General features: G+C 34.0%; 1 protein-coding gene across 1 annotated transcript in view; it reads right to left on the bottom strand.

The window, feature by feature from the left end:
- LOC135206149 (SET and MYND domain-containing protein 4-like) overlaps positions 1-9558 on the bottom strand; it is an 11788-nt gene extending 2230 nt beyond the window's left edge. The window contains exons 1-3 of the mRNA XM_064237417.1: positions 8637-9558; positions 8329-8450; positions 5043-5534 (exon numbers count right to left, since the gene is read on the bottom strand). Coding sequence (XP_064093487.1) covers positions 5043-5534; positions 8329-8450; positions 8637-9411 — 1389 coding nt within the window. The 5' untranslated portion in view covers positions 9412-9558. The remainder of the gene's footprint in view (positions 1-5042; positions 5535-8328; positions 8451-8636) is intronic.
- Positions 9559-15451: the final 5893 nt, after the last annotated feature.

Genomic DNA, 15451 nt, shown 5'->3' with positions numbered 1-15451 from the left:
AACAGTCCTCAGTATTACATTTACTACCCTAAAAATTCTTTTAAAGATAACGAACAAAGCTTTCAGTGACCTCTTACGTCTGGTCAGATGTCAAATGTCAATTTTTAAACTAAATTACGTTGACTGTCCTTTTGTCCACTCATTTATCTGTCATTGAGCAAGCTGTTAATCCATCCATCCATTCTTGAATATTTTCCCTGTATTTATTCTAAGCTTTACATTATTTGCCAAGTGTCATTTAGCTCAATAAATTATTTGACTTTAAATTGCTCCAGCTATACATAGAATAAGGGTTCCCACATCAGAAAATACGTCATGATATTCAAACTGAGGTCAAATAGCAAAGCCTGCTTAAGACCCTATCTTCCTAGTATGATTAAACTCAGAAAAATAAAACAAAAATTATGCAGGGTATAACAAGAGTTTATGCAAATATTTTGGGGAATTAAAGAAAAAGTAACTTTGAGCAGAAAATGTTCTATAAACATATGCATTTTAAGGCTTCGTTTGTCGCAGAGTCAATATAGATAGGGTCTGCTCAACTCAGTCAGTGGGTGGGGAAAAGTACAAAAAGGTATTTGCATTTATTTGCCTTCATAAGAATAATTTTCACAGGATAAGTAGTTGGGAATAGAAATGTTCCGATGGAAGGTACAAATTCCCTCGGCTGACGACACATATATTTAATCCATCATGTGTTTCTATCAGTAGTTGTGCATCATCTTTTGTTCCTAGATACGGGTATTTGGTGATGAATTTTCTTGCTATATATCCCCCAATGTATCTAAAAGATTCTTCTTCAATCTTATCACCTACATCTGACATTGTGTTATCAAAATTAGGGCACATATCATCAATTAGGGCATCATCATCATCGTTATCATGAAATTGAATATCACTGAATAGCACGACGTTCAGCAAAAATTCAAGTTAAGATTGGAGTCATTTGATAGTCCTGTTGCGCTTGATGTAATGAACGAATTTTGAGGGAAACTCATATGATGGATAACATGGATTAGGCCCACCTAAAATACTACTTCTTGAAACCATTCTGAAACACATTTTGTATTCTCTACAATCTTACTAGATTACTCTTTTCACTCATCAGAGAAACATTCTTGCCAAGCAGATAGTTCCTGAGTCTATTCTTAAATTGAATGGGGTTTGGGTGATCATGTCTCCGTATCACTTGTCTAATGCAGCCCCCAAAAAATGTCCACTGTAATCCTGATTGAGCCATCTTGTTAATATGTATTCTACATTGAACAGTCTTTGCTACATCTAAAACAGCCCTTTAAATGCTTTGCAAGAAAATATTATCCCTTGTTGGGATGGGAAAAGACTTCTTGATATTTCATTTTTTTCACTTTCATTGTTTTCATCATTTCCCTCATCCTATCAAGTATTCCAGTTTGTGCATCAATTTTAACTCCAAATAATTACGTGATTCGACATATCCGTATTTTCCATACGAGTTCATAACATCGAACCAGTCATTAACGGGTCAAATAAAGTCTGAGATATGTGCCCAATCATCACCTTCTAACATACCATTCTCACTCATTAAATAACTAATTGAAGCAGTGCAAGATTTTGATAAAAGTCTAGCTGCTAGACACGCGCTGTCTTTGAGATCCTGAAACATTAAGATTTATTTCTGAGATCCTATGAGCTCATTTAAGTTCATTTTTAGTTTTCCATATTATTTCTTGAATATATCGTGTCGATACATATTTCCCAGTGGCTGAAACAAATCCTGACTCAATCAAATGGTTTCTTGATAGGTAACATGCATATGAGGTGCATCTGCAAAAACGAATATTTCTCTATCTGCACAGGGGTTTTGAAGGAAATTCTATTTGAGCTAATTGGGTCTATACCAGAATGCTTCCAGATTCTCATATTCACGAGATTGTGAATTTCTTATCAATAATAATAATAATAATAATAATAATAATAATAATAATAATAATAATAATAATAATAATAATAATAATAGTGAAAGCCTACAACACACGGTAATGAAATAATGAGATTAACACAAACCATTAGTATCAAGGAAACAAATAACCTGGCATATACAAGAGCAAGACTAATAGTAGAATTCGTGGGACAATCACCAACACCGTCATCACAACCAACTCAACAGGAACCAAAACAACAACCACCTTGGAAAAGATTCTTGGATAAAACAATTCATGGCGATGAGATCTGAATTGAGTAAACTGAAAGAGATGGCAGAAAAGAGGCTAAAAGCAAGAAAACAAGAGAGGAACTGAAAGAGAAATACAAAATACAGGAAAAGGGACTAAACAACACAATAGAAGATATAAAACAGAGGCTTAAAGTCAAAGCACATAAGATCGAATGGTACATGAATAAGAATAAAAGATACCAAAATAACAAACTCTTTGGAACCAACCAGAAAATACTAAGCAGTCCAACTAAGATGGAAAGACAACCACCAGGAAATTCCTGAAGCCGAACCAAATAAGAAACTCTGGGAAATACATAGAACAATCTGGTATCACACAACAAACATGCAGCATGGCTCCAGAGAAGGCAAGGCAGAAGAAATTGGGGGAATATAACGAAGAGTCACCGAGATCACGACAGACACGGTCAGACACCAACTAAAGAAAATGCCCAAATGGAGAGCTCCAGGTTCAGATGAAGTCCATGGTCAATGGCTCAAAAACTTCAAGGCCCTTCACAAGGAATATCAGAACAACTCCAGCATTGTATCACATACCAGCATTCGCCCAAATGGATGACCACAGAGAGAACATCCTTTGTACAGAAAGACAAGACCAAGGAAAATATAGCAAGTAACTGCAGGTGTATCACCTGCCTACCAATAACGTGGAAGTTACTAACAGATATCGTCAGTGAAAGGCTATACAACTACCCAGAGGATACAAACACCATCCCCACCAACAAAAAGACTGTAGATGGAAGTGTAAGGGAACAAAAGATCAGCTCCTAATAAACAAAATGATAATGAAAATTAATGAGAGAAGAAGAACCAACTTAAGTATAGCATGGATTGACCATAGGAAAGCTTTCAACATGATACTGCGCACATGGCTAATAGAATGCCTGAAAATGTATGGAGCAGAGGAAAACACCATCAACATTGTAAAAAAATAAAATGCACGACTGGAATACAACACTGGGATAAGGATAGCAGAGGTTAACATTAGGGGAGAGATCTTTCAAGGCGATTCATTGTGCCCATCACTCTTCGTAGTAACCATGATTCTCATGACGAAGGTACTGAAGAAGATGTATGCTCAGTACCCATCCAAGAAAGGAGGCAACAAAAATAACCATTTAATGTTCATGGACGACATCAAGCTGTATCTGGGGATTAGGATGGAGTTTGGAATAGAAAAATGCGCCTTGGTCAACAAACAAAAAGGCAAAGTGACAAGGACTGAAAGAGTAAAGCTACCAGACAGTAATAGCATCAAACACATAGATAACACGGGAGAGGTTACAAAACACCAAGAGATGAAGGACACAACCAGGAAAGAATATATGCAGACTTATGGTGATACTCAACTAAAAACTCAATGCCAGAAACCTGATGAAAACCATAAAAACATGGGCAGTACCAGTAATCAAACACAACACAGGCACAGTGAAGTGAACGAAGGCTGAACTTCGCAGCATAGACCAGAAAACTAGAAAATACATGACAATACGCAAAGCACTACACCCAAGAGCAAATACAGACAGACTATACATAACACGGAAGAAAGGAGGGAGAGGTCTACTAAGCATATAGAATTGCATAAATACTGAGAGCAGAACACTGGGACAATATCTGAAAACTTGTGAAGATGAGTGAGTAAGGAGTGCATGGGAAGAAGGACTGATAAAAGTAGATGAGAACCCAGAAAAATACAGATACAGGAAGAATGAAAAGAAAAGCAGAGCAATGGCACAGCAAACCAATGAACAAACAGTACTCGAGACAGACTAAAGAACTGCCTACAGAGGGGAAAACTCAAGAAGGAAACAAAAGGAAGGCTTACAGGAGCACACAAAATGAGGCCCTAAGAACCAGATATGTCCAAAGAACAATACATAGAAATAACATTTCACCCATAAGCAGGAAGTACAATACGAAAGACGAGACCAGATACCACATAGCAAGTGAATGTCTGGCGTTTGCACAGAACCAGTACAAAAAGAGGCATAATTCAGTAGCAAAAGATCTCCACTGGATTCTGTTCAAGAAACACCAGCTAGTTTGTAGAAATAAGTGGTACGGACACCAATCTCAAGGAGTGATAAAAAACAATCAGACAAAGATCCTCTGGGACTATGGTATCAGAACAGATAGGATGATACGTGCCAGTAGACCAGACTTGACACTGATTAACAAAATCAAGAAGGAAGCATCACTCGTTGATGTTGCATTACCATGGGACACCAGAGTAGATGAGAAAGAAAGAGAAAATATTGATAAATATCAAGACCTGAAAATAGAAATATGGGATATGACAGTGAAAATTGTACGAAACACTAGGCACAATCCCAAGTTCCTTGTAAAGGAACCTGGAAAAGCTAGATGCCGAAGTAGCACCAGGACACAATCAGAAGAGTATACCATTAGAAACAGCGCACACAGTGAGAAAAGTGATGGAATCCTAAGGAGGCAGTATGCAGCCCAGAACCCTACACAATAAAAACTACCCAGTTGAATAGGATAGCTGAGATATACAAAAATACACACTCACACACACACACATATATATCTATGAACAATTATCACATCACCGTGATTCATATAAATTATTCGAACTACAAATGTCCTTTAATATCTAATTCATATATCTATCTATCTATCTATCTATCTATCTATCTATCTATATCTATCTATCTATCTATCTATATAATACTTTTGATTAGATTTTCATATTTATTCTTAATTTTACCAGAAACCTTTTCATTCTTAATAATACTAAGATTATTATTAGTAGTAACAATAATATACTTATGAGAAAAAAATGACAAAATTATGTCATATCTACCTTCATATCACTTAGCTGGAACGCATTGCAGTAAATATTCATAATGTGATGGAACAGGAGACGACCAAGCAAGATGAGATCTTCTCTACTTACTTCAATGGGCTGCTCGTTGCTGTCTCTAAAGTACCGTTTACTCATAATGATCACTTTTGTAAGAACGAAAGCTGTTATGCACGTCTCATACAGTTCCCTGTTTGATCTTTTGCTTTTATTGTGTACTAGGTGATAGAGCGGTCTATATTCTGTGGAGCTATAAACACCCTTACTGTTAAACCCAAGTCTGATGGGGTCATATTCTTTTTCTTCACTCTCCAAGACAGATATTTTGTCTCTCAATGTGGTGAAAGGGGTTTGTAAAATCAGCTTTAATGCTAAATAGGTAACAATATTTTCCCTTTTTTCTAAAATAGCAAGTGTTGGGAGAATACTACACTCTTGCCAGTGAGTTGCAGACAAACCCATAGCCCTGCAGTCTTCACTACAAAATATTACCTGTAAAAGAGATTACATATGAATAATACACCTCTAATTAATGGTATAGTATATGCATTAAAACCAAGGACTGCTTAGCAGTTATATCCTGCAGACTTACACCAGTGCCAAAACCACTCATTATTCTAGTCTTAGTAAATATATATTAAAAGCGACACCTAAGTTGCTGTATAAAAGTAGAAATGAAAAAAATAAGATTACGATTAAATCAGCAGCTGAGTAATCATTCGTAGCAAGAAAATTATTCATACAAATTTTCCACTGTGAAGTTGTGTACTTATTTCCAATTACAATCTTAACCCTTTCTAAAAGAGAAAGCAGTAATCCTATCATTCTTCATATGTGTTAATTGCGCTTTGCGAAAATTCCTCGTGGTTAGTTTCCTTCAGCACAGGAATGGTACTCGTTTCCACGAAACATTCGTAAGTGGATTCTTAATCTATTTCATTTCGCCTTTTAACGTCCCATGGATATATTAACAGAAAGATTCCAGTCTTCGTTTACCCCTCAAAAGTTGCAAGATAAGCAATTGAGGAATGAAAACGAATAATATAAGGGCAGACTCTTCTCTGCTTAATATTCATATTCATTATAGTACAGAGACTAATGTTACCAAAATCTAAATTCCTTTATCCACAATGCTCGATGAAACAAGAGGGGAGAAGTATAAAGAGCGGGTAACTACATCGAAGGAAATGATAGTCCTGTTTTTGAAGGAAGAAATGTTGCAAGAGCCGCGGAGAGAATAGCTAGAAAGAGATTTCAGTGTTCAGTAGTAGACAGAAATAAGTATAGACAAAACGTATATTTTGAGGAATATTTATTCAGCTGAGATAGTGACCTGATGGGTGTCATAATTTGTATTCAGTGAAAGAATCAATGAAAGTCTCTATGAGAAAAGAAGTATCCGTGGTCATAAGAATAACCTTTCATTCAGTCATACTAGCTAAAAAGACGTAATTCAAAATATAATGTCATTATCCCTGACAGGTACACTGCAAGTCAAAATAAATTGGCAGAGACTGAGATTAAAAGATTTGTTGCCGTTTAAAGGAAACGCCACAGTTTTGGGGGTTAAATTCAACAATGATGAAAATGAAATAACCTCAAAGCCCAAAAAAGCAAGAAGAAAACGAAATGTATACGAGATATGTAGAAGGAAAGAAATCTTACAATGTCATCAATAAAGGATATAACGTAGTTTAGGGAGAGGTAAGAAATAGGTTTATACAGAATATAAATAGGCCGAAAATTGGAATGTTGGCTAACAGAGCAATCAGTCACACTGCGTTTAATTCAGTGAGATAGGAAGGCTTTTCATCAGAATATCTTGCCATAGGGAGCTATGTTGACGATCCAAATCAGGAACTTTAATAGTTGGTGTTTCTGAAAGAAAAAACTTAAAGGTCTGACTGCATTAGGGCTAATAGAAATAAAGCCAATAGTTTGGCAGTTGGAAAAATCTGTTTTTTTTCGTTTGCGTGAACTAAGAAAATATCTGTTTCTGAGTCGAAAGTAAAATTGAATTAGAAATCAATTAGAAGTGATGCCAAAGCGGCCGATAAAGATAGGAGGCAAAGTCCTTTTGAATCAAAGGATAAACGTAATCTGGTGTCGAAAGTAGCAAAAACCCCATAGGTCCTCTGAGCTGTGAGAGAATTGTTTGAAAATCTAGAGTGGAAGTGTCCACTCACTAGGAAAGTAAGCAACTACGAAGAGGAGAGGATGAATACTGAGTTTAAGAAAAGTTGTGGAGCACATTTCTAACAAAGGCTAGATTAGAATTGAGAATGAGAAGATACTGATTGCAGAACAAAGTAATATCTTTGTTTAAAGTATAGAAGCCTAGTAATTCCTACTGGATATGAAAAATATGTAGAGGATAGTAAAGACTGATAATTCGTAGCTGAGGAGTAAAAAACAAAAGAACAAAAAGTAAGGATGACAGATACCTAGAAATAAAAAAGAAACAGTTTAGTCAATAATTAAGGCTAAACCCTCACTGGCTTTAGGTGTTTTGAAACAGCCTACCAAAGTAACATTCCACTTAAAGAAAATCAAGACGAAAAGTTTACTATTCTAAAGTTGCCGTAACTGTCATTAGTAGGACAGAAGTGACGGAGGTGATGTAAAACTAGAAATGAAGCAGTGATCAATAGACCTAAGGAAGGAAGCAATTTTACATGCAGATTCGAATATTTTGTAGTTAAAAATCAAGCATATATGAAAAAGATCACGATAATAAGGGAAAGGAAGGTCTCACTTCCCCCAAAATGAATTTGAGTGGATCTAAAGCACACTTTAGTGAATATTGATATTCTTAGACAAGCAGCCTCAACAGTAAAGTACCTTAAGCTAGAAACAATGCTTGTGAAATTAGATGAAAACTAAGAAAATAAAGGTTAATAACGGTAAAAAAGTGAGCCAGATGATGGAAACAAAAACTCATATTGCACCTAGTAACTGAAGCGTTAAATTCTTATATGAAAACTCACTTAACAAAACAATGAAAAAAAGTAAACGTAATAAAAGAACGAGATAAGCGTATGGGGAAATAATGGAGACTACACGTACAAACTCTTCCTCAGGTAATGAAATGAATAAGTGAAACTGCCATGTACGTGAAGAATGAAATGAATATATGGTTATCAGGCGAGTATGGAAGATCCATTGTTATTCCAACACCAAATGGCAAAAACACTATCCATCATTTCCATTTGATTATCAGCAGAGGAGCAACGTGAAAATCTGAAAATGAAGGAAGAATGTAAATTAGTGTGTTACTCATGCTTACCATTGAGCAATTTGGGCAAGGAAGTGGAGCTAGGCATTCCATCAGACATGTGTTACAGTGGTTGCTGGAGTCTTGGTAATAGAGGCCATTGCAGTAACTCCTTTCTAATGCTACCACTTCTCCTGCAAAGTAGATAACACTTTGTTGTTGAAATTATTTTGCCTAGACCCAACATTTTTTGTTTGTTTGTTATTTTAGGTCTTCTTGATATATGCAGTTTGTGGGAAAAGCGACACTAGTTTTAAAGCATCTTCAACGAAGGCATTTACTTGTATTTCAGAATAAAAGAGTCTGACCAGAGAGCTTACCTGGCATTATATCTCTATCGGCAATAATATGCCGACCCTTTGTAGGCGTGTATTTCAATCTTAGTGCACTACTTAATGCTGGTACATTTGGATGATGTTCAATAAGTTTTGGAAGCTGACGTTTTTTCTTTGAAGACTGCAAAATCTCTTTGGAAGTCCAGCTCTCCTCAGGAACCTTTCTTAGTTTATCTATCATACTATAAACATCGTCAAAATCCACATCATCTGTATCATTGGAAATAACAGGTTCTCTCATTAGCATTGATAAGCATTTGTCTTGTCTTTGTTTGAGTTCAGGTTCTGGAAAACCATACATTAAAGCTTGCTCCATATCTCTCAGGCTTTCCTCGTACTGTTCTAGTTCAAACAACACAGCAGACCTACAGGCATAGACATTAGCAAGCACTGTGGACTCTTTGAAAGACGCGCTACTATCATTGTTGTTAATCTTATCATAAGGCAGATGATCTGAAAGTGCAGGGTGTTCTGCTGCCATTAAGCTGCAATTCAATAGTTCTAATGCTTTATCAAAATTTTCCTGATGAAGATGATATTCTCCTTCCTCTCGGAACTTTTCAGATTGTGAATTTGACTTCCCAGACGACATAAGCGTAGGTGACAAGCTATTATGAGCATCCTCTAAATCCCACAGGAATGTAAACATCTCTTCAGTGCTCTTTTCTCCATGAAACTGATCTAAAACCCATTTCAGCTTTTCTTGCCCTAGTCGCCTCTCAAACCCATTTATCAGTCGATCAATGTAAGGGTCCTCCATTATCTGGAATATTGTGAGACTCACTATGAATGGGTAACATGTCTAGATATATACTATATCCATATTATATTGTTCTAATGAAAACCTAACAATTGTAAGATAAACATACTTAAAATAAATATAAAGATAAACATACTTAAAATAAATATAAGTGAACAAACTAATAATAACATGTATTGTAATGATGGACATTTCCCAATCTGTATTAGCAAACTAAAACTAAACACATAAGTGATAAAACGGCAAGTTTTTTAAACATATTCAGAATTGCTGTTCCCTCACTTCATTACTTAAATATTATAAGTTAAGACCATATATATATGAATACCTTAATCACAAAACATATAAAACGTGATGCTAAGTATAAATAATGGTAATTGCCACGGAGGAAGATGAAAACGAGAGAACTGCCGAGATCTTTCGGTCTTAACCCCCCTTTGCTTAAGTAATAAAGGGTCGTTAAGACCAAAAGATCTCGTCAATTATCGCTTTTCGATTTTCCTCTGTGGTAATACCTATATATATATATATATATATATATATATATATATATATATATATATATATATATATATATATATATATATATATATGATGAACTTGATCACGAAGTATATAAAACGTGATGCTATGTATAAATAAAGGTTTTTTGCCACGAAGGAAAAAATGAAAACGCGAGATAGCCAAGTACTTTCGGTCTTGTTTGGACCCTTTACCTATGCAAACTGATTTTACAGAGAACAACATAGTCAAAAGAAGGCTTAATATACAAACTGACACTACAAGATTAGCAAAAAGGGCGATTTTCACTCTACAGAAAGGAGGAGCCGCCTGAGGGTAGCCACACCTTGAAGGATACACGCAGTAAACAAGTGATTCTTCCAGAAAACAGTACATTTTGAAAAAACACTGGAGCATATACAATTTAATATCATGAATTTTTACACAAATTTTCCCAAAAAAACTATTATTAATGAAAAGACGAAAAAAATATAAATATATATATATCGAGCAAGAGAAAAAGGGAGCGAGAATATCGACCCAGAGAGAGAGAGAGAGAGAGAGAGAGACGAGAGAGAAAAGAGAGACGAGAGAGAGAGAGAGAGAGAGAGAGAGAGAGAGAGAGAGAGAGAGAGAGAGAGAGAAATCATAACTATATGATTTCTTTCTCTCTCTCTGTCTCTGACCCTGTCTCTCTCTCTCTCTGTCTTTTTCCCTCTCTCTATCTCTCTGGTTCGATATTCTCTCTCCCTCTTTCTCTTGCTCGATATATATATATTTATATTTTCTTTCGTCTTTTCATTAATAATAATTTTTGGGGAAAATTTGTGTAAAAATTCATGATATTAAATTGTATATGCTCCAGTGTTTTTTCAAAATGTACTGTTTTCTGGAAGAATCACTTGTTTACTGCGTGTATCCTTCAAGGTGTGGCTACCCTCAGGCGGCTCCTCCTTTCTGTAGAGTGAAAATCGCCCTTATTGCTAATCTTGTAGTGGCAGTTTGTATATTAAGCCTTCTTTTGACTATGTTGTTCTCTGTAAAATCAGTTTGCCTCAGTAAAGGGTCCGAACAGGACCGAAAGTACTTGGCTATCTCGCTTTTTCATTTTTCCTTCGTGGCAAAAAACCTTTATATATATATATATATATATATATATATATATATATATATATATATATATATATATATATATATATATAATCATCATCATCAGCCGGTGCCAGTCACTGAAGGGCAAAGGTCTCATACATGTCCTTCCAATCCCTTCTGTGTATGGTCTTTCTATGCCCTTCTATACTCGCAAATTTTCTTTGGCTCGTAAATCCATCGTCAACTCTTCCTCTCCCTGCTTCGTTTGTAATCTCTAGGGACCCATTCAGTTATTCGTTTCGCCCATCTACTATCTGACATTCTCATTTTATGTCCTGCCCACGCCCATTTCTTTTCCTGATGTGTTTTTAGAATATACTCTACTTTAGTTTTTTCTCGTATCTATGCTGCTCTTATTTTTGTCTGTTAGTGTCATTCCCATCATTATTCTTTCCACAGCTCTTTGTAGGTAGCTTATGTTCTAAGGCTTTAGTAAGGCTCCAAGCTTCTGATGCATAAGTTATTACTGGTAGGACCATCTAATGACATATTTTCTTTTTAAAGAAAGTGGCTTTTTACTTAAATATAGTATATATATATATATATATATATATATATATATATATGTATATATATATATATATGTATATATATCATATATATATATAAATATATATAAATATATATATATATATATAGTATATATATATATATATATATATATATATATATATACTTATATATATATTATATATTTATATATATGTGTATATATATATATATATATATATATATATATATATATATATATATATATTACATGAATATTGAAAAGAAGACGGAAGATGGGACCACACACATCACTAAGCTGTAAATGACGTTTCGCAATTTTTACTAAATTACAGCTTCATAATTGCAATAAAAAAAACACAAGAACTAACAAAAGTACAGCTGACCTATAAGTGAGAGTAGGGAACTATTGAAAACAAAACACTATAGTGTGTATAAGTATATATATATATATATATATATATATATATATATATATATGATATATATATATGTATATACTCTTTATGTATAACTAATCAAAAGAAGCCTAAATTCTCATTGTTTATAATTATAGTAAAACCACAATAATATAGCACTGAGAAGACTTAAATTGCCCTCAGAATACCTCCCTTATATATATATATATATATATCTATATATATATATACATATATATATATATATATATATATATATATATATATAAAACTTGTAAGATTTTAGCTTCTGGTGAGCTTAAGTTTAATAATGAAGAGGACAGCGAGAAGACTGGAGATAATTTTTTCTTTTTATTGACACCTACGTATCGGGAATCCTTTCCCATCTTCAGGGCTATAAATAGAATTAATACATACAATATTAAAAAGTATGCTAAAATAACCTAATAATAATAAGAATATAGTTTGTCATTAAGCTAAAAGAAAAATAAATACTACAAAGTGACTTTAAGCTAAAAGTAAATTATAACACTGAATAACTTAGTAAAATAGCGCATCCAAAAGTAAAACGAAAAATAGAAATTGAAAAAATAAACAAAGACATCATTCTGCCTGACGTACTGTTAAGAGGTTTGGTTGTTAACTGATGGAAAAAAGCATAGTCAAAGGGCGATGTTGGAGGAATCAAAAACAAGGGGGAGAGAGAGAGAAGAGAGAATGTGAGTAATAGGCAGTTAAGCAATGTGTAACGGTGTGGAGGTAGTTTGGTTGTTTAAGGTAGGAGACAGTTCCTTGATGTAAAGAGATTCTAAAAGAAGGAGCGAAAGTCAATCAGCAGTTTGACAGAGTATTTTGAAATTATTGTACATAACGTCATTTTTGCATTAATTTGCCTTGCCTGATTCCTTATGGCCGAAAATTCTTTTGATTTTAAAATGCAGCCTGTGCGATAACTGACACCTTTATGGGAATCGATGCGGACTTTCAGTAAGCGTCGGGTAGATCCGACGTAATTTCCAAAATTACATTTTGGACAAGTATACTCATACACAACGAAAGAACGCATCAACTCCGGAATTAAAAAGTCCGCCTATTGTTAAAGGGTTGTTGAATACAAATTTGAAATGGACATAGGGGTACAAAGTGCTTAGCGCTGTTGTCAGTTCACGTCTAAAGGCTGCATTTTTTACAAATGGCAATGAAAAATACATTAATTTCTTCGGAACTTGTGGACACAATAAACTGGGCTGATATATATTGTTTAAAAACTTTTTTACAATTTTGTCAAAGAGATCAGAAGGATAACAGTTATTCTTTAAAAATACTTTAAGAAAGGCTATTTCATTATGAAAACTATTCCAATCTGAACACAGGGAATAGACTCTGATTAAAAGTTTTTTTGCCGAATTCAGCTTAAATGTCATGGAGCAGTTACTACGTGTTTTTCCTAAAAATACCTGTGAGAAATCTCCCATTATATATACTATATATATATATATATATATATATATATATATATATACATACATATATAATATATATATATATATATATATATATATATATATATATATATATATATATATATATATATATATATATATTATTGAAGGAGTGAGAGTATAAGGGAAGCATTCTGAGGGCAATTTTAAAGTTTTCATAGTGCTATATTTCTGTGGATTTCCTATAATTATGAACAATGAGTCTGGCTATTAGGGTTTCTTTGGATTAGTTATACGAATACTTTCACGGGTGGGTTAATGAGACAGGGGAAGAAATGCTGAATCATGGTCGGGAGTTGAGTAGTACCTTGAAAAGCTTGGAAAAATGAGAAAGATGGTTGTTATAATGCCAAATATTGGCTGAAAATAGGGAGTAAATTCAACATTAGAATTCAGCATAGGAAAGTAAAAAATAAAAATAAATTTTAATAAATAAAAATGGTATTTTGATGAATAAAGCATGAATAATTTTAACTGTAGTTGCAAAGAGAGAAAGAGAGACAGACAGACAGACAGTTATTACAGGCAGAAAAATAGTTTGTTGTGACTTTCGAAGACATTTATGAAATTAGCCCACTACTCCTGATACTTTCCCCCGCTGTAACTAGAAGATAAAAGCGTTGCAGACCGAGATATCCACAAGAACCCCAAAAAAAAACAACCACTCGATACTGGCAATCTGATCCATTTATATTGCTATATCTTCTACATTATAATAGGAATAGTCCTTCACTATATTTCATATTTTTTAATATAATTATTTGTAGAGCTCGTTGAAAAACGTACAAACACACAAATATGTATAATATGTATATGTATATATATATATATATATATATATATATATATATATATATATATATATATATATATATATATATATGATATATATATATACATATATATATCATATATATATATATATATATATATATATATATATATATATATATATATATATATATATATATATATATATATTTATTTATTTATATATATTTATTTAGAGAGAGAGAGAGAGAGAGAGAGAGAGAGGGAGATATATATATATATATATATATATATATGTGTGTGTGTGTGTGTGTGTGTGTGTGTGTGTGTGTGTAAGAGCCTGCAGTAATAACCCATTAACTTCTCGAATTCTTCACTTATTTTTGATACGCTTGTCACTTCAAAGCCTCTGAAACAAACGGAAGGTAACAAAGAAATTCCGAAGGCGGTAGCAGGATTCGAATCACATCCGGGTTATCAAAACCGGGCCACATTACTGACATTTAAGAGCACTTTGTCGTCATTGCATTTACATACTCGTATGTAGCTATCTAGTAACATGTGACCAGAAGATTCTTGTCCTTCTTGCCCTAGTGGCAATTACCACCCGGGCAAGAAGAACAACTTAAGATAAGTGGGAAAATCAGAGCAATTCAAAAACGGAATTTTAAATCTACCGTACACTTAACTAAACTTGATTGCTCGGACCAGGATCGAAATCAAAAGAGGTCCATAGTCGAACGCCCTTATGTCAAATTACAAATAAAAGGCTGAAAGAGGCGCCCATGTGTTTGCACAGAAGAGAAACTACGCGTCGGTCGAAAATATACTTCTCCAAAAGACATGAAAAATCACACACGTTCATTTATATGGCAGTTAATGACCGCATCTTCTGGTCATGTTAACGGAATTTACGTAAATATATTATGATACGGTTAGTTACTATTAAGAACGAAATGAAATCAAAATTACGCTGAAAAGGACAATAACTATAAGTAAAAAGTGAACGCGCTGTCGTGGTTATTATGCTTCGCAAGTGAATTAAGGAGAGAGGAAAGTATGAACTCGTTTATTTCTGTCTACCTTGAGAAAACTACTGTAAATTCGCCGACCGGCTAAAAGTGGCGTTCTCGGGTTTCAGCAAAAGAAAAACTTCGTCAACGACGGCTTGACGGGAAGCGAGTT

This window comes from Macrobrachium nipponense, chromosome 11 (assembly GCF_015104395.2).
Source record: "Macrobrachium nipponense isolate FS-2020 chromosome 11, ASM1510439v2, whole genome shotgun sequence".
NCBI lineage: Eukaryota > Metazoa > Arthropoda > Malacostraca > Decapoda > Palaemonidae > Macrobrachium > Macrobrachium nipponense.
This window is presented reverse-complemented; position numbering and strand designations above follow the sequence as displayed.